Below are 19,147 nucleotides of genomic sequence, written 5' to 3' on the forward strand. Positions count from 1 at the left end.
CATTAACGCGAACATTAAGCTATAAATAAAGATACATCTATTTATAAAATTTATGTTGTCGTTTCATCTACCATATAACAGTCCATCTGTCCATCTGTACATCTATATATATGTGGGCTATAAAATTTTAAAGGCTTTGCGCTGAAGTGACGTCACCAGAGTAATAAAGTACGTAAGGGCTAATATTGGTTTAGGGGTTTGACGTCACACGCCACGATTAGGGGTTTGTATAAATACTAGCTAATGACGGTGATTTTATTTGCATTTACGAATAGAATTAAATAAATAAAAATCCCACTAATAATATAAAGGCGAAAGTTTGTGAGCATTAAAAAAAATATTCATATCAAGTTGTAGGCAATGTTTTCAAACGAAGTTGAAAAAACATTAACGTAATAAAAGTTAGCACTGGCTGGACACATGTCTTTCAAATAATTAAAGATTCCCATTACGTTAAATCATGGTTAAGTCGATGTGGAAAAAAAAATTAGTAAATCGGGCCGTCCGTATCGGTGCTAAGATGCCGCAAACAAACAAAATTATAGTTTTCAGGACCGTGACATAGCAGATAAACTCGGCAACTCAACTCGTCGAAGAGCCAGCGTCGGTACGGCCACGTTTTGCGTAAACCGACAAGTTACGTTGGGAGCAAAGCGTGCCTGATAGAAGGGGCAAGCCCAAAAATGCTGCCTTGACGTTGTCATGTATATGCGTGGTTTGACTACTAAGGATGCCGAAGCCCGTGCGATGTGGACGAGAAAATGTATGAAAGCGGACCCTGGGCTCCGACGCTTAACGGCTCAGGTACCAACAGACATACACAGAGATGTGAAACTTATAAAACAACTCTGATTGTGTCGAGGGTTAAAAATGCGTAGATTGTAAACTGTGACCTACCATTTCCCATTCACTTGTATTTGCACACCACGGTAAAAGTAACTACTCTATATGTTATAAACTAAGTACAAGGTATCCAGGTTACAAACTAATTGTACAAGTCAACCTACTAGGAAATTGGGGCGATTTTATTACAAGGATAGAAAGATCAAAGTGGAATTTCTCCCTAATTACATGGACCAAGTACTTGACAACTGTCAAAAAGTCCGCGCCGTAAATGTGGGTGCATTCGGTATTTATTTACCTGTCAGAAATGCGTGACATCTCTGTTAACTCGTGGCCCCATTTCAATTTTGAATACCTTCAAAATATGATTAGTATTTGATGCTACATGATCTATACTTATACTGATATACTTTTTAATAGTTAACACGTAGATGAAGTTTTGGGCGGTAGCCCTATGAGTAAATAAACTTGTCGGGGGGTGGCTTTTGATCACAGAAACTCGGTTTGATAAAAATTGTAATACGGAGTTTGTAACGCTCGCTTTGTTTAGGTCACTGAAACTAACAAACCTAAACAACTGACTCTGTAACTTTTGACAGTTCCTTTTTCAAACCAGGTTTGCCTATTCTAAAGCCTACCCCTTGTCTGGCAATCACGATGCGTGAACTCACCAGTATTCGTCCAGTGGTGGTCTGACCGGAGATGAGTTCGCCGGCCCAGTCCTTGGCCTCCGTCATAAAGGTCCCCTCGAACTCCTGCTTCCCTTGCCTGGCCGCCTTCTGCTCCTTCTGCTTGGGGTCGTTCGGCGCCAGCTCTGGCTCCTTGCGGCAGCACACGAACGCGCACGCGCGCCATAGCACCACGACCAGCAACCCCGCCAGGAACGTGAAGATCGAAGACAGGAGAAAGCACCACCATTTACGGACACTGAGGCAGTCATCTTCAGGGATCGACGCGGTTGTCGCCTGCGCATCCTCTGACGAAGCCATTCCCCTCTGGCGCGAGGCATCCAGTCAAACGCGCCATGCACGTGTTAGGGACGCGCGCACGCACGCCGTCTCGCGCGCGACTGAGGTCCGCCCCGGCCGCGCTCCGCCCCGCCCCCCGCTCGATGCTGCGCGATCGATCCGCGCACGCGCACTGCGCTCCGCCCGTCTGCACTACCGACCAACCCACATACTGATACCACCTTCTCTTCACTACCTTCGAATCACACCCTATTATTTGACTAGGTCCAACTTGTTTTTTACTATCAACTTTGAATTGTTCCAGCCATAATTTTTCACTGTTCACAGTTAGTCAATTTGTAACATTTAGTTGCACTTGATATTACGGAATGCGGAGCTTCCGAGAGGTCAATGAATCGGGCATATCCCGAATGTCGTAGCGCTACGACGGGCGACTGCGTCACGGCCGCGCTCGTAGACGTCTACGGCCGCTACGATTGGTCGGCTCGTAGCGAACTTACCGACAGTTTCCTTATAAAGTGCTCATTTCGCTTTTCTTGTCGATCTTGCGTTTTCTTGAACACAACCCGCAGTGGAACCTTGAGAATTTATTAAAGGGAATTATTTTAGGCTTTATATCTTTTATTATTATAATCAAACTGAATCTTTAAAAATTATGTATTTATATTTCTATCGATTATATTACTATTCATAATAGAAAACACGACGAACGGATAAAAATATAATATGGTAGTTTTATAAATAATTGCTAGTTATGTAACTGCGTAACAGGTTCCGTAGCAATTCGTAGCACAGCTACGCCCGTTGCTACGAATGCGACCCGACTCGTTCCTTCCTAGCCGTAGCAGTGTCGTAGCTTATTAATTTCTCGTAAAGGAAGTAATGGAAAATTAACAAAGTATTAGGTTTGTTTTATAAATTTTCGACAACATAATAAAAGTATAGGGTATAGATGGTTCATATATTTTTGTTATTAAAAGGGCAATATTTTTCTATGATAAAATTCATACGTGAAAATTTTCGAGATTTTCACAGAAAGCCCTTTCATTATACTTTTCTACTTTGTTCAAAATTACTTATTAGTACTGTAATTTACCTGTAACCCAAAATACTATTAGCTAAGGCTTACTTTACGTTTCTTTCCAGTGAAAATTTCTAGTCGAATAAACCTTGTTTTGAAACAGTTTTTATTTTTTAAATAATTATATATTATTATTATTATTCAACGGATTCGAACGAAATTTTTCTAAGTAAAATTCGTTTAAAATTGAAAAAAAAAAAACATATTTTTTAATCCATAAAATGTATGTACTGGCTGATGTAGTATTTTGCACGGATATTATACCTAACGAGTATGCAAAAAAAAAATTAATAAAAAAAATGTTGGCACTCTCTTCTTGCTTATGATAGCAGTATTTTTTATCCACGAGTATAATACTGACATGGAATCCTTTTTGCAATTGTAATTATACAAATGGACAAACCTTGCCGATCCCATTCATTTGTTTGTGTTGTCAACTTACCTGTGTGTTTAATGGATAAATTTGCTCGTTAAATAATATTTGCAATGTTTCACAGTAATGATGGTATATTGAAAGGGATTCTAAACAATATTTTAAATGCGAAAGTAAGTTTGTTTGTTACCTCTTCACGCTCTATCTTCTGGACCAATATTCTTGAAATTTTGCATACTTGTAGTTTGAAGTATGGAGAAGGATATAAGTACGAAAGATATTTCATCCCGGGAAAAAGTGCGCGTGGCAAATTTATGCGGGCGAAGCCGCGGACAAAAACTAGTCCTTTTATAAACGTTGTACTTCCATACACAGAGATGGGTAGGTAGAGGACCAGTATTTCACCAATTCCATCTCAACAATCCAGCACAAACCCAACTATTTTGTTGCGCCCGAGTTTATTCAATAAATTAATATACCTTTAAGTAATGACATTTCTCTTTCTTCTATGCACGTTCTCGGTTACATACGGGGCTGTGACGCCGAGAAGCCTGGTGTCCGCGTAAAAATAACCTTTAAATTTTGTAGATTCGGCTGTGATTTTACAACCAGCCGCCTGCCTGACGTTAACCCTCCTAGGGAATACTATTTCTGTCTATCAGCTTCCTAGGCTGTGTCCCTTTGTTGCCTTATACATCCACGGGAGGATATGGAGTGGTCTTATTCTGGGGCGGAACCACACATTTCCTAATAGTATTATTTACATTAACAAAATTTTCTATTATGAATTTCACAACAATCTCGGGATAATAAATATGTAAAATATTCTGTAGTAAGAAATTATTATTTTAATTTTATATATTTTTAAATATTCATATTTTCAAAGACTGATTTAGTGTCATCTATAAAATAAAAATAATAAATAAATATATAGGGACAAATGACACAGATTGAGCTAGCCCCAAAGTAAGTTCGAAACTTGTGTTATGGGATACTAACTCAACGATACTATATTCTATAACATATACATATATAGATAAACAAGATAGCATATACATATAAAAATAACATATACATATATAGATATCCAAGACCCGGGTCAATCTGAAAAATATCATTTTTCAGATTGTTCATTTTTACATATGTCTATGTCAACAGAAGATCGTTAACCACACACCTATACACACACAGGTATAGCTAACAAAACTAGCTAAGTATATTACATAAATGGAGGATAATGTCTTAATAAACAAAAAGTTTATAATCAAACTATTTATTTCCTTATTTTATATCAAACTTAACTATACAAAAATGTTTTAATAATAACAAAACCTACTAATATTATAAACGCGAAAGTTTGTGAGGATGTATGTGTTTGTTACTTTTTCACGCAAAAACTACTGGACGGATTGTTATGAAATTTGGTACACAAGTAAAATATAATCTGGAATAACATATAGGGTACTTTGTATCCCGAAATGTCCACGGGAGCGAAGCCCAGTGCTGTTATAAATACAAGTATGACTTAGATTTTTTGTTTTTAAGGACGGGCATTAGGAATGCCCAAACAACCAAGGTGCTACTACCAAATTTTACCAGACTACCCCCATTTCAACCCCTAGGGGATCTAAAATACATACAATTTCCTATTATATATCTTTATAGGCCCGTGTAAACCGAATGCGTATGCAGCACGCATGTAAGGTCACATGCAAGAAATTTGGACTTACACAAAATGAATATTACAATGAAGAAGATAACTTCTATATAAAAGTTGTTACAAAATTTAAGTTTTTTACATGAGTTTATGGATGTTCCGATCATTAAAAGAGTCATGATTTTTGGAGTTAATTTTTAATGTATTCCCAAGCAGACTATATAATTGCTCTAGGTGCAATATTTCAGTCTATAGTCTTACATTCTCAAAATAGTGTTGTAAACACATGTTTTTTATTAATTAAATAAAGATAAAAATGTCAAGTCTTAAAATTATCTTAAACACATTAATTATATCTGGATTATAAATATTTCGAATATGTCTTGGCCTTCCGCACAATAAATGCACACTGCTACTTACACATGTTTCATATGCATTTGATCTGCACTGGGCTTAACAATAGTATTTCATTTTAATCATGTATCAATAATCTGTCTAAATCAATTTCAAGTTTATTTCAAAACAGCTAAGAAAATGTACGGAGCAAACAAAAGTAGATCCTAACCATAAACAACTAGTTTTCAATTCTTCGCCACACTCTCCGGTACAGTTTCCCCGATCCACTTCAAGTATGGAGGGTTGCCGTTCTTGATTGGAAGTGATATCACTTCACACACTTCATATGGATGATTTGATCTAACAAACTCTGTGAGCTTGTCGACTTGGGAGGTGCGGGTTTTGATCATGAGAAGTAACTGAAATAGAAATGACAGTATTAATTTGATTAAAACTAATGTGAGAAATATACATTAATAAATGATTAATGCAAAAATATTTCCTTATTATCAAATGTGAGTGATCCATATTTTTTATTAATAATGACACATATATATAATTTGCTGGGTGTGGTACAAGAATAGGTGATGTCTGCTGACACAATAATAGCATTCACAGCCAAAGACTGTGTATGTGAAATACAACATGACAAAGAGTTTAAAACCTTAATTATTAAAAGGACAGGATTATTTTGTCAAACACAGGACATGATAGAAGAGCAAAAATAGGTATGTGATGTTTTTTGTTCTTCTGACTGCTAATTTTAAAAAAAAGCAGGACAGAAATAGTACATTCTGGAGTTCAAATCCCGACATCTGGCAATGCTGGTAACATAAAGCTTTCCACTGAAATCCGGCTGATTCTAAGCGGCAGGGATCATTTCGAGTTTCCTTACTTTACGAAGTGCTCTTAATTATACTGTGGCAATACGAAGTATGGTAATAACAAAGTTATTTATTGTAATAATAAGGTACCTCACTATCTTCATTAATCTCATTCTTCCATTCGTAAATAGACGTGACTTGTGGTATGATGTTCACACATGCAGCCAGTTTGTTCTTCACCAGGCCATGTCCTATCGTCTTGCCGACTTCCATACTTGGCACGGTCACATATGCCACAGAATACTTGTCTGAAATTTGTTAAAAAAGCATTGTATTTTCAACGTAAATTTCTCCTTTTTCTGTTTGGTCTCAAGGTTAGACTGGCAGAGAATGAGTTATGGCATTAAGTCCACCTATTGTAAAGTTTAAACAAATAAAACAAATAAATACAATAAATGAAAAAACATTTGAAGCGGTGGTGGTCCAGTGGTTAAATAAATAATATTAGTGGTTTACCTGCTTCGGTTACACCAGAAGACATATTTGCTTGAGATAAAACAAAAAATGGTTTGAAAACTGTAAGATACAAAGCAAAAATTGATTTTCTGTTTATCTTTATCATCATAGGTCTAGGTATTTCGCGACAATGTTGTGATGATCTATTTTCCCTGTATGACATTTGAAATGAAGTGTTGCCCGTTATAGATCTGCGTTTACCCCGAGTTTAAAAAATGATAATATACAATATATTAATTTTCGTGAACTCGACCAAAATGCGAATCGATCCACAAACAATCATTGCGTAGTTTGTGTTTTTATTATCGCAAGTTAAAACCAACGACTTACTTTACGACTGACTTACAATTTTTAGGGGATATAAAATATTAGTATGGCCAATTGCATTCATGTTTTCAAATTTTCGTTCTAAAACTCGATAACATGTCAAAAACTAAATAGAACTTGGATTATTATTAGCTTTTTGTATAATAAAAATAGGAAATAATCCTTTACTACAACTCTTTAAGGAAAAGTTTGCCACTGCAAACTTGCCAAGTTGCCCACTGGCAACTTTCAATTATTTTCCTCGCCTGACATCTGACATTTTTATTTATGGGCAAAGTAAAACAGAGACAAGTAGGTAATAACAACAAAATTAAAGACGGTCAATATGTCATGTATTTTTTTATTTTATCATCTTAGGCCTTACCTTATTCTGAAAGAATGTGATTATGTAGTTAAGGGATCATTTAAATTGATGTCTAATTATCTACAACGTCGAATTCTAATTACCACATCGCGGCAAAAAAAGAAAGACTATTTCAGACACAGCTTCATTTAAATGGATGCCATTAAATACACTTATTTTTATTGTCAACAGGTTTTTGTATTGAAGGCTAGTTTTCTCAAAAACTAATTACATAGATATAGGTACTTACCTAACAAAAAACCGACGTAGTAATTAGGCGAAGAACAAAAATTTGTAGAATTACCTTTGTTGAAATACCGCTTATTTTCATACTTTTATCTTTAAGTATAATCATTTTGTCTAAATTCCTGCTAATTTATATAATTTTAAAAGCAACTAATACGGGTACCTATATAAAACTTACCTAAAAAAAAACACTCAGTAATGTTGTAAATATATGTTTTTATAGTATAAGTACCTACTATTAGATGGCTGCGACTTATAACACGACCAAATATTCAATGTGGCTATTATATTATTACATTTAATCATTTCCTGTTTTTGCTACCGAACTAAAACAGGAAATGATAAAATGTAGAATTTATTAGATAAGTACCTACTACGTAGGTGTATACCTACCTATTGAATGAATGTATTGAAAACTGACTTCGGTTAAAATTTTGACGATGATGATGATGTTCGTCAACATAATATTATTATTTACCTAATTAACTGCAATGAAATTGTTATTAAAAATAGGCATATGCAATAAACGGCCGAGGACAATAATAATGATAGAAGTACCTTAAGATATTTATTTTTTAATAACTAAGTAGATAAAAAGTTAATTTGCTTATAGCATAGTTTGTAGCATAACGCTGCGGTCTACATGTCATTTTGTAAAGTACATTCCATAAGAGTAGGTTACGCCAGTCAAATTTGACGTTAACTATGACCGGTGTAGAAAAACGCAAAGAACGCCGTTTTGTCTAAGCAGGTTAAGGTTAACGTCAAAGTTAACAGGTGCAACTGACCCTATGTATATGGCAAAAAAGTGTTTCCATCAACACAAGGAAAATACATTCATCGATTTCCGAACTGCGCTACGGCATAAACTGCGCAAGCGCAACACGATGGTATTTTGAACTCTTTCTCCACGTAATTTCCATCGTCATTGAGCACCACCATCTGTCTGTATTGGTACTTCTGGACACATGTCTTGTTGTATGCTGACGACACGACGTATATGAGATCCGAACAGGGAGCCGATTCCGGTCTAAAAATAAGTATATAATAAATAAATACATATTGGACAAACACACAGACATAATTAATATTTATTGTGTAAAAAGGTTCGAATCTTGTGTTATGGCATACTAATTGAACGATACTATCCTACTAATATTATAAATGCGAAAGTTTGGGAGTATGTATGTTTGTTACTCTTTGACGCATAATTTACTGGACGGATTTTTATGAAATTTGGTACACGGGTAGAATATCACATACGCATAATATTTTTTATCCCGAAATTCTCACGAGAGCAAGGCACCGGGAAACATCTAGTATTTTAGTAATTGTGTAACATCTTATTAATCTGGGGGCATATTAACGGCAGCGACCCCGAAAATCGAGCGCGAAGCAAACACTGCCATACCATCCTATTTTGGAACCATTTCGGCATATTTTCGTGCCCCTATTTGAGAACCACTGTATTGATTTAGAATCATCTTAGATCCTCAAAATTTCAAACTTGTAAGTAGGTCAAATACCTACTTACCTACTTCCGAAGTTACGTGAAAGCAAACTTTCAAGATGGTGACACTGATTCATTCACTCACTCACTCACTCACTCACAAAGTAGAAAACACAATGAAAACATTATGATAACTTACGTGCAAATTTCGACTCGAAAACTTTGTATAGCCCGATCTTTTCCATTTATAACATTGTACCATTTGTTACTGACGTCACGAACAGCTTTAGGAGATACCACCTGAAAATATGTATTTATAAATGATATTCGATCCACAGCTATCCAAAAGTTTCCAAAAAGCACAGTTTCCGAAATATTTGGTTCCCAGTTCCCACAGACCCCAAAAAGTCGCTTTTTGGAATGGGAGTGAGAACGGGAGTGGTAACGGGACAGGGAACGGGAATGTAAATAATAACGACAATGGTAAATAGAATGGGATTGAAATGGGAACGGGAACGGGGACGGGGTCGGTGGGATTTGTGGTCTGTTCAATTTCAAGAAAAAGCGAAACTTACAGTTTCCCTGGATTTGCACAAGTCTAACATCTCGTCGTTGGGGCCTATCCTCTGCGCGATCTCTGGTGTGACCAGCCTGTCCACGTTGAATCTGTAACTCGAAGCTTTTAGCTGAAAAGTTTCACAAAATAACATATGAGTTACAGGTAGGCTGCTTACTAGGATCCCTCGGATTGCATTATTTTGATGAAATAATTAAAAAAAAAACGACATACCATATCTAGTGAGAAGCTCACATATTTTATGAGTAGATAAAGTGAGTGATTTCATAAGGACTTGCGCGACTATTGTCAAAACATTATCAAACGTTATTTTGTCTGCCTTCGTCAACCCTTACTAGGAATGCTATTGTTCCTTACAACTGTCAAGGTTCCTTACATCTTCCTTACTCACCTCGTACGACATCCGCAGGGGGATTTGGACTGATTCTATTTTAGGTTGGGAAAACCGATAACATATGCAGAAGTAAAGATTCAAGAACGGCGTGATAAGATTTATTCAGGGCTGGCATCGCGTACGTATATGGGACACCCCTGGAGTTGCAGGCGCCTAGGCTATAACTTATAGGCTGCGATGACCACTTACCATCAGGTGGGCTGCAAGTCTGTTTGCTTGCTAAGCAGAATAAAAAAATGGGTCTCTATCTATAAGCATAAAAATTTTAGCCATTATGTAATACAGCATACTTTACTATGGCATAATGATTTTTAAGCATAACTATCTTACGCATATTGGTTTACGCATAACATGAACCATAACTAACCTAACCCAACCTAAAAGTTAATTAAGCCACATTTACCCGTATGCCAAAAATCAATTATGCCTTAGACCTATTATGCCAAAATATTGGATGCCAAAATCGTTATGCCAAAGAACAATTGGACAAAATAGTTTATGCGATAAAAAGTGGCCCCTAAAAAATTATATGAAAATTACCTTATCCACGATCTCGTCGACTCTCTCCTGGGGGTAGTTAGGGACATCTTCACAAATGCCCGTCTGCAGGCACTCTTGGTTGGTGATCTGTGGCTCGTAGGAGCTACTCCTGGTCGTCGGTCCAGGGAACACTACCGCCCCGCTCGACTTTGTGGGCTTCGCGTCTTGGTGTCCTGTAAATTGTGAGAACGGGGTCTTAGAATTGCACTAGCCATTGTGATTCAAATTCAAAATTCTTTATTCAATTTAGGATGATATACATCACTTATTGACGTCAAAAAGTTAGTTAAACTAAGTCTACTGCCGATTTCCAAAGCGCAGGTGAAGAAGAAGCGGCGCAACAAACTTCACCGCAGCCTTTTCTCCAAGGATGTCAATTAACAAATATAGGTCTTATACATATATAAAAAATTAGGAGGACGAATTTACATCATTATTAAAAATAACAAAATCGATAACTATAGCCAATCTCTGCATCATTACATAGGATAAAACAAAGTCGCTTCTTGCTGTCTGTCTGTCCCGGATGTCCGCAACGGAATTTGATGCGGGTTTTTTAAATAGATAATGTGATTCAAGAGAAGGTTTATATGTATATAACATACATAATATTGCACCCGCGCGAAGTCGGGACGCGTCGCTAGTATTGCATATTAGTATTACTAGTTGTTTAGTTGTTTTGAATTGAGTCTTATTTTGGTGTAGTAAAGTGCTTTTTTAAACGTATTCATCATCTCTTAATGCAAATTAGCATCACCAAATTTGTTTTGATGATTATAATGGGATTAATTTCCTAAATTAAATTGCGATGCATTTGAACGATTCAAAAATTGATTTCTGAGATTTCGTAAAAGTTTATGGTAAAGCCTGCATAACGCATTGTGCTATAGATATCTCCTACAGGCAATCTCTCTCTCTTCATCTATAAAGTATCTGTGTATTTTTATGTAGAACCATCGAACAACATGGAAAACATGGAATATGCAGAGCTTCTGGTAGTGTTGGAATGGCTATTAAAGTTGTATTTAACCAGTATCTGGACGACCTCTGTGGCTCATGGTCATCATGCCGATACAACGGAGCTTCCGGGTTCGATTCCCGGTCAGGTCAAGATGGAAACTGATATTTTTTTCGGATTGACCTGCGCTTGGATATATTGTGTATGTTATAAAATATAGGCTTATATAATATTCCATTACACAAGTTAGTGTTTAACTTTGGTGTTAACTCAATTTGTGTAATGAAGTACCTAATTGTTCTGTATCCATTTTGTTATTTGACGGGTACATAGGTATAGTTTGTTGCGCCGCTTCTTCTTCTGCGCTTTGGAAGTCGGCAGTAGACACTAGTCTCCTACCGACATTACTTAAAACGATTTAAGTAAATGTTTAATGTCATTAAGTGATCATTATAATTTGAATGTGAATCTGAGCTAGGTTGCTTATAGTAGGTAGGTACTTACCATGAACTCTAATTCTGGTTGAGACCGACTGTGGTTTCGGAAAATTATTGACTATTTTCAGTGTTGAATTAACATTCCTCCTGACATCATCTGTTCTCCTATCTTGTACTCTTTGTACATTGAAGTCGTAAGGTATAGATCTCTCACTATGGGCTGGTCTTTCTTCAGAATACTCCCTTTCATAGCCTTGACGGACTTCTGTATTGAGATCTGATCTTCGGGTGGAAATATCTCGTTGTTTGTGGACATTGTAGTCTTCCTGGTCGTACAGGCCTCGGTAGCCGTGGGACAAATTTAACACCTGGAAATGAAAGTTCTCGGAATGACTATAGAGTCCATTGAATTGACAAAATAATAATAACAACTGAGATTGTGTCTTCAAATTATGGAATACGGTTAAGCTAATTTATTTGGTTACTTTTAGCGAAGTTTAAAATCTCGATTTAACACATAAACCTTTTGTGTCAGCGACTATATAGTCTAAGACTAATTCTTACACTATTTTTCTTACGATTATAGACAATATCAACAAGGAATGGGCCATATTAAATTGAAAAATGATTACTCAAAATGAAAGCAAATTCGTTGAAGAAAAAATAATAAATATTTAAATCTATTTAGTAATAAATTGGCATATACTCCCTAGACGGCACAATTTTTTGTAACCGACTTAAAAAAACACTAACGATGAAATAAAGCTACTTATCTGTCTCCAAATAAAAACAACTGGGAATTCTGATTCTGACGTATTCAAGGTGAACGTAATCACTAATATAGCCACATAATAACAGACACGCGACATCTAATTGAACGTCCAACATGTTATATAAGCAAGATATTATAATTCAAAAGTTTCTCATGGCACCATGTACACTTAAAATAATAAGACTATGTAAATTTGGTAATTGTGATTCACACACTAGGTTTTCTCACAATGTTTTTTTTCTCTGGAAGAAAGTGGTAGTCGATGAAACTACCATACACCATAGTCAGATTGGTATACAAACTCATTTGTGTACAAGTGCACGAAAAGGATTAAAACCTGGGACTTTTTTGTTAACTACCGGACGATTATGAAAAAATTACATATTGAACCGAACGACTTTCAAGATAGTGACTAACTGCAAATCGGATGTAAATGATAATTTTAACTGCAATAAAATTTGAACCCGTTTTAAGTGAAAGTCAGCCAGACAAGCCAAGTTTTTAGCACATTTTGCAAAAAGCGACGTGATGTGTGAGGTGGATTCTTCCATGTTTACCCAGCACGTAATCTATAAGCTCTATTGGAAGAATTTTTTTAGCGAAATAAAAAAGAAGAATATAAAAAATCGATACAGTAACGTCGATTCCTTCCGTATCCTTCCTTACATCCGTAATTATTATAAAACAAAGTCCTGTGATGCAACTATAAGTCTGTTCGCGATAAACTCAAAAACAACAGCACGGACCTTCGTGCGGTTTTCACCAATAGATAGTGTGATTCCTAAGGAAGGTTTAGGTGTATACTTTATTATGTTTTTACCCGAGTGAAGCCGGGGGGGGGGCCGCTAGTTACAAATAAATTTGTTAGAACGTGAATTTTTTTGTGCCAAATGTAAGTATTTTTTCGTAGTTGTGTAATTAACCCCCGACTACAGTAGAACGAGTTATAAGTGTCTCTGTATCTGTATGTCTGTACGTGGCATCGTAGCGGGCAAACGGTTGAACCGATTTTGATGTAGTTATTTAGTTAAAAATTAATTTATTCTAGAGTACTCTTGGCTATGTTTGGAAATTGTGCGTTCAGCTGTTTGGAAACAGTCAGTTCTTTTTTTATATGATGAGATGATGCCAGCAAATTCAGGGTTGGATGAGTCTTACATTTTCGATTTAGTTTTTATTTATTTAGAAGTGTTCCTTAGATGCGTCTTTAGATTTAAATACTTTAAAATTAACAGGTTTCGTCGTGGTTGGCAACAAATGGCTCACGATAGAGACTTTTGGAAGACAGAAGGGGAGGCATTTGCCCGGCAGTGGGACACAAAATACAAGCTATTAAAAAAATATATCGAAAATTGTGTATTGACAATGTATTTCATCAATTTACGAAAGAAGAGGTAACGAATGTACGGCTTAAAACCTCTCATAACTATTATTGCCGCCTATAAATTATTATACAATGGATACCTACTGCGTTTAGCTGCAAGTTCAAGTATTGATACTCCATATATCAGGTCCATTAGCATATCGACAGAAGGTATAATTATTACAACACGAGTGAATATGTATCGTTTAAAAGGAAGATACAAAAATAGCTCAGGATCGACAGAGAAGATAATCACTCCACCGACAAGTACCCTCTGGCCGGTTCTTCTTTGCATTCTGAACTATGACGCCCCATAACCCGCATAAAAATAAACCTTTGAATTTTAAAGATTCGGCTATCATTTTGTGTCCGTTTGCCTGACGTCAACACTTTTTGGAAATGCTAATGTTACTAATCAGCTGTCCGGGATTTTTATCCACTCACACAGATGGAAACGAAGGCCATTGCTGCTTTTTATTGTTAGTTTTGTACGAACGCCAAAAGGAACCAGCAATGTACCTTATCATAAGTGTACTATCTGGTGTTATACTTGTACTTAAACGGACTGGCGGATTTCAGAGAATTAATTATCTATAGTTATGGCCGACACATAATGGATTGTTATATATTTTTGAAGTGGAGTAAACGAGTCATGCAGCGGAACTATATCACCAGATGATTCACCTGTTTTACATAAATTATCTTTATACTTTATATTATATATCACAGCCAAACCGTATAGCGGCGGTGGCCCAGTGGTTTAAACCCTCCGCCTGAGATCGAAAGGTCCCAACTTCGAATCCTACCCGTGCCACACGAGTCTGTATACCAGTCTGGCTCACGTATAGTAGTTTTCATTGAAGATAAACATCCAATACCCCGAGCCAATCAGAAAAGGATCATTTTCCATCATGACCCGACCGGGGAACGAACCCGGGACCTCTCGGTTCAGAGGCAAGCACTTTACCACTGCGCCACCGAGGTCATCTCTATTAGATGTCGGTAAAAGTCAACTCTGATTGCCTTTAAGCGACTTATAAAATCTTAGCAATAACACACTTGAAAATAAAGAGACAGTTGGTCTTGTTTGGCTGTGGCTTTGGCCAATTTTTTTTTTACAATCCGATACACTTTAAAATGGACTAAATCTAAGAATAGAATTAGTAACAGATTAATAGATTGTAAAGTCCAAAGGTCTTGTTAACATTTTAAGCCCATAGTTACATAGTTATGCTAATTGATATGGGGAAACACCTACCACCTTGCGCTGTGACGTATTTATGACGTTTTTGTGATGAATAAAGAACCCAATAAAATTTAAAATTCATGCTTCACTTCACATATAATTATGGATAACTTGTTTTTGATACATTTTTAATCTATTAGCACGCGTCGCTTGACGTCAACTTTTTTTTGTTAAATATTAAAGCTGACGTCTGTTCATTATATTAAAGCTGACGTTTGGAACTATCAGTCCTTTTTGTCGTATAACATAAACGCGGGCTCCACACTATTACACCTGGCTTCGTGGCGCCACAGCTTCGAACGCAATGTACCCTACATTGAGGACATGAGAGCGAGACCTATCCAGTCTATACTATACTATCCATACTATGATACGCCATACTAATATTAAGAGAAAAGATTTGTATTTGTGTTTTTTTTTGTTTGTAATGAATAAACTCAAAAACTACTAAGCCGATTTTCATGGAATTTGGCACTGAGATAGACGTACTTCAGGAGTAACATAGGCTTTTTTTTTACTATGGTTTTACTTTCGATCTTGACGTCTTTTAAAACGGTGGGTTGCACCGTCAACTTTGACGTTAACTCTAACATGCGCGGAAAACACAAAGCACGCCATTTTGTCTAAACATCAGCGGCGCGCCGGTTAAAATCAACCTCAAATTTCACGGCGCAACTCACCCTAAGAATTTCTTAATATGCACCATTTTGCTTACTCGACTTTCGGAAATTTATGTGTTAAGTAAGTACTATACATTCAAAAGAATTTATATTATCGGTACCTAATCATAAAAATAAATAAACGTCTCAATGTTAGTAATGTCTAATCTATGCAACACATATATACGGAATTTATGGTTTTGTTAATTGTTACAGGGAAAAATAATTAATGCAATGTATATTCAGCTTTGCGAGTTTTGGCCCTGCCTACCCCGTAAGAGGTAAAGACGTGGTACTATATATCATTATACATAGATGGAGGATAAATAGAGGAATTAGGTTTGATCCAATTTGACTAAATGTAAGTATTTTATGTTATTTATTTTAAATATATTTATTACTACTTGCGTCTCGGGGCCTTGCTCCCATAGGAATTTTGAGGTAAAAAGTATTGTATGTGTTATTCCATGTTATATTCTACCCGTGTACCAAATTTCATAACAATCGGTCCAATAGATTTCGCGTGAAAGAGTAACAAACATACACAAATACATCCTCACATTATAATATTAGTAGGATCGATTATATAGTATATTTTCCAACTACCTAATTTAGGGAAGTGATTAGACATATTATAATTAGTTTTAGTAGTACATAAGTACGTTAATTATTATATTTTATGGTTTCTGAACGAATGCCGGTAATTACAAAATATCTATATTAATCCTTACATATACATATAATATTTAATACAAAGTCTTCTGCCGCGTCTGTTTGTCTGTTCGCGATAAACTTAAAAACTACTGCACGGATTTTAATTCGGTTTTCACCAATAGATAATGTGGTTCCTGGGGAAATTTAGGTGTAACTTATTATGTTTTACCCGAGCGAAGGCGGGACGGGCCGCTAGTAAATAATTATTTATACTTGAGACTTTTATCAACCAAAGTCGGCGTATCGATTGACTTAATCACTTTTAATAGCATAAAACATTCTGAAACTTAAACGAATACCTACATCATAAACCACATAATATCCACGTAACTGTCTTAAAACGCTAATATAGAAAGTGTCAAACACTTTTACTTTCAACCGAGCGAATAATCGATAAAAAAAAATGTATGAACACTCACCAAACTGACCCATACGAGACATTGAAATATCCAGACGTCCATTTTCGTTAATAATAAATAATCGAATATTCTATTCATGTTTCACTACCGTCAACCATCACTACACTACATATTTATACGATTTGGTAATGACAGAACAAACTACGACTTTATCGATATCGATAGACACGTCCACCAGCTCTTGCGACTTTGTGACAACTGGCCGGCGATGTAAACTTCGTGCTAGATGTCTCGAGTGGCCATTTTAAAAAGACCTTCGTGTTTCTCATTATGTTTGCGATTATTTTCTTAGTTTCTGTAGAGGGGAGGCTCAAACTTAATCGGTTGTGTTAAAGGACAGCTGTTCGATTTTGCGCGTCACACACACGATTGCAAACATTCACTTTTAAGTTTGAAGTTCATATCATAACAATGTTTTTTACATCGACAATGCATCGATAATGTCAAAGTCACTGCTCTATGTGAAATTAATACAACAATTTTCCTCGCTTTATTTATAATCCATAGGTATAAAATTGTATTTAAGCTTGTATAAATTGATTAATGATTAAATATATATAATTATGTTAATCAATTTTGACTATTAAGTATAGATAATAATATAGTTAACTGAAAATAACTTGAGGCCTAATATTTACTTAAGTTACGCCTGTTCTATAATATCATTTGCTCAATTTAAAATTCCAAGAATAAAAAAAAAAACTAAACTAATATTAGTACATTGCCAATAATGTGTGGCGAGATCTTGTACCTAAGTATTAAATGGACAGTCAACATTATAAAATATTTAAACCTCTTTTTAAATAATTTTAAAGTAATTATTAATTTATCATTATTTTATTATTGATATTTAATTGTTATTAAACGCAGAATCTAAAATCTCAATGTATGTAGGTAAGGCGATATATAGATTATTTATTAATATGTTTACAACTAAACAGGTTGTAGACTGAAATAAAATAAATTATCAATAATTTAAAATTAACGTGAAACTAATATGAAAAATGTTCGAGTTCAATTCTTACAAATATTGCATTTGTATAGATTATAGTCAACAATAATCACAATTTTGCTGCTGTCCGTACCAGTTAGCTAAACACGGCCTATTGACCATGCAAGGTCAAGTTTATCGTGCGTGTCACAGAAGTTACCACACATTTTTTTTTCCCCAAGCTAATGTCAAAAGCGTGTCATCAGCGAGGTATCGTTTTCTTAACCAACTTAATAAGGAAATAACTAATATTATCATGTACAGTAAATTCATAGCAGAATCTTTGTTTATATTGTGGTTTAATATGGGTTTGACATAATTGCATGCCAATGACCGTGCGAAGTGGAGACGAAAAAGTTGGAAAACGTACCATGGGCTCCGACGCTCAACAACTGAGGAAGGAGCTGGGACAACGCTCAGATGAAATACAGAAAAGTGATGTGGAATACACTACTATAAATGGAAATGAATAATTGTAAAATGGTAACGCGTAGGTATTTATCACACACAACGTCATGACGTTGTGACCACAATCTGAAAACAATACTTTTCCTTTTTGATATTGTTACTACCTAGGTGATAAATAGTGATTTATATAATATGATGTTAAATTATGATGTTAAAACAATCCATAGATCGTAGATATTATCACCTCTATACTCACGAGTCCACTGGAAAATATTTCTATTGAAATAAATTAGCATTCATGAAGTTATAACAGTAACTGGCTTTGCTGGGCTGAAAACATAGTAAATTCACCTAAACCATCCTCAGGAATAACATTAACTTGTGGGGAAAACATGAATGTCCGTGCATACATTTTCGAGTTTATCGCGAACAGACAGACGCAGCAGACGATTTTGTGTTATATGTGAGGAAAGGAAGGGAGTACTCGTATATACGATATAAATCTTCAGTGAAATTTTTTGTGCTTTAGTTGTGGCGTAAAACTCTCCTCGTAGTGTTGTCTCCGGTACACGTACGCATATAATATACTATATTATTGTCTTCTTCATAGTCCTATTCCTCATGGCTGAGGGTCGTGGTCATTACGTGTAATGAAACACACACAACAACTTTCTTGGCATTATTAATTGCCTTCTCCATTTCACA

At 35.7% G+C, this 19,147-nt stretch overlaps 3 protein-coding genes across 12 annotated transcripts in view; all 3 read right to left on the reverse strand.

Annotated features, from left to right (window-relative positions):
• Window positions 1-2,207, reverse strand: part of slo (slowpoke) — a 61,986-nt gene extending 59,779 nt beyond the window's left edge. For 3 of the 10 annotated variants that reach the window (XM_053748127.2, XM_053748121.2, XM_053748104.2), the window contains exon 1: window positions 1,515-2,204. In XM_053748127.2, the coding sequence (XP_053604102.1) occupies window positions 1,515-1,832 (318 nt within the window). In that variant the 5' untranslated portion in view covers window positions 1,833-2,204. Of the gene's footprint in view, window positions 1-1,514 lie in introns of all 10 variants that reach the window. The other 7 variants (XM_053748102.2, XM_053748084.2, XM_053748128.2 and 4 more) reach the window with 4 other exon arrangements.
• Window positions 2,208-4,528: 2,321 nt separating this feature from the next.
• Window positions 4,529-6,759, reverse strand: LOC128671349 (uncharacterized protein). Its single transcript, XM_053747756.1, has 3 exons — window positions 6,599-6,759; window positions 6,233-6,390; window positions 4,529-5,677 (listed from the first exon to the last, which is right to left on the reverse strand). Exons 1-3 carry the CDS (start codon window positions 6,705-6,707, stop codon window positions 5,504-5,506), a joined length of 441 nt encoding a protein of 146 aa, XP_053603731.1. The 5' UTR covers window positions 6,708-6,759; the 3' UTR covers window positions 4,529-5,503.
• Window positions 6,760-8,069: 1,310 nt separating this feature from the next.
• spz (spatzle) lies at window positions 8,070-17,253 on the reverse strand. The gene is made up of 6 exons (XM_053747755.2): window positions 17,044-17,253; window positions 11,938-12,238; window positions 10,476-10,648; window positions 9,540-9,650; window positions 9,164-9,264; window positions 8,070-8,544 (listed from the first exon to the last, which is right to left on the reverse strand). The coding sequence occupies exons 1-6, from the start codon at window positions 17,119-17,121 to the stop codon at window positions 8,352-8,354; spliced, it is 957 nt and encodes a 318-aa protein (XP_053603730.1). The 5' UTR covers window positions 17,122-17,253; the 3' UTR covers window positions 8,070-8,351.
• Window positions 17,254-19,147: the final 1,894 nt, after the last annotated feature.

The sequence above is a fragment of the Plodia interpunctella genome, chromosome 7, assembly GCF_027563975.2.
Source record: "Plodia interpunctella isolate USDA-ARS_2022_Savannah chromosome 7, ilPloInte3.2, whole genome shotgun sequence".
NCBI lineage: Eukaryota > Metazoa > Arthropoda > Insecta > Lepidoptera > Pyralidae > Plodia > Plodia interpunctella.

Bases quoted from the DNA above. Each gene is read 5' to 3' on its own strand.
- spz (XM_053747755.2), bottom strand. From the start codon at position 17,121: ATGAATAGAATATTCGATTATTTATTATTAACGAAAATGGACGTCTGG. The intron at 12,239-17,043 runs GTGAGTGTTCAT...TTTCATTTCCAG, and splicing joins GTCTCGTATGGGTCAGTTTG to GTGTTAAATTTGTCCCACGG. The intron at 8,545-9,163 runs GTAAGTTATCAT...ACTTATTTTTAG, and splicing joins TTTCGAGTCGAAATTTGCAC to ACCGGAATCGGCTCCCTGTT.
- LOC128671349 (XM_053747756.1), bottom strand. From the start codon at position 6,707: ATGATGATAAAGATAAACAGAAAATCAATTTTTGCTTTGTATCTTACA. The intron at 6,391-6,598 runs GTAAACCACTAA...AACAAATTTCAG, and splicing joins TTCTGGTGTAACCGAAGCAG to ACAAGTATTCTGTGGCATAT. The intron at 5,678-6,232 runs GTACCTTATTAT...TTTCTATTTCAG, and splicing joins AGATTAATGAAGATAGTGAG to TTACTTCTCATGATCAAAAC.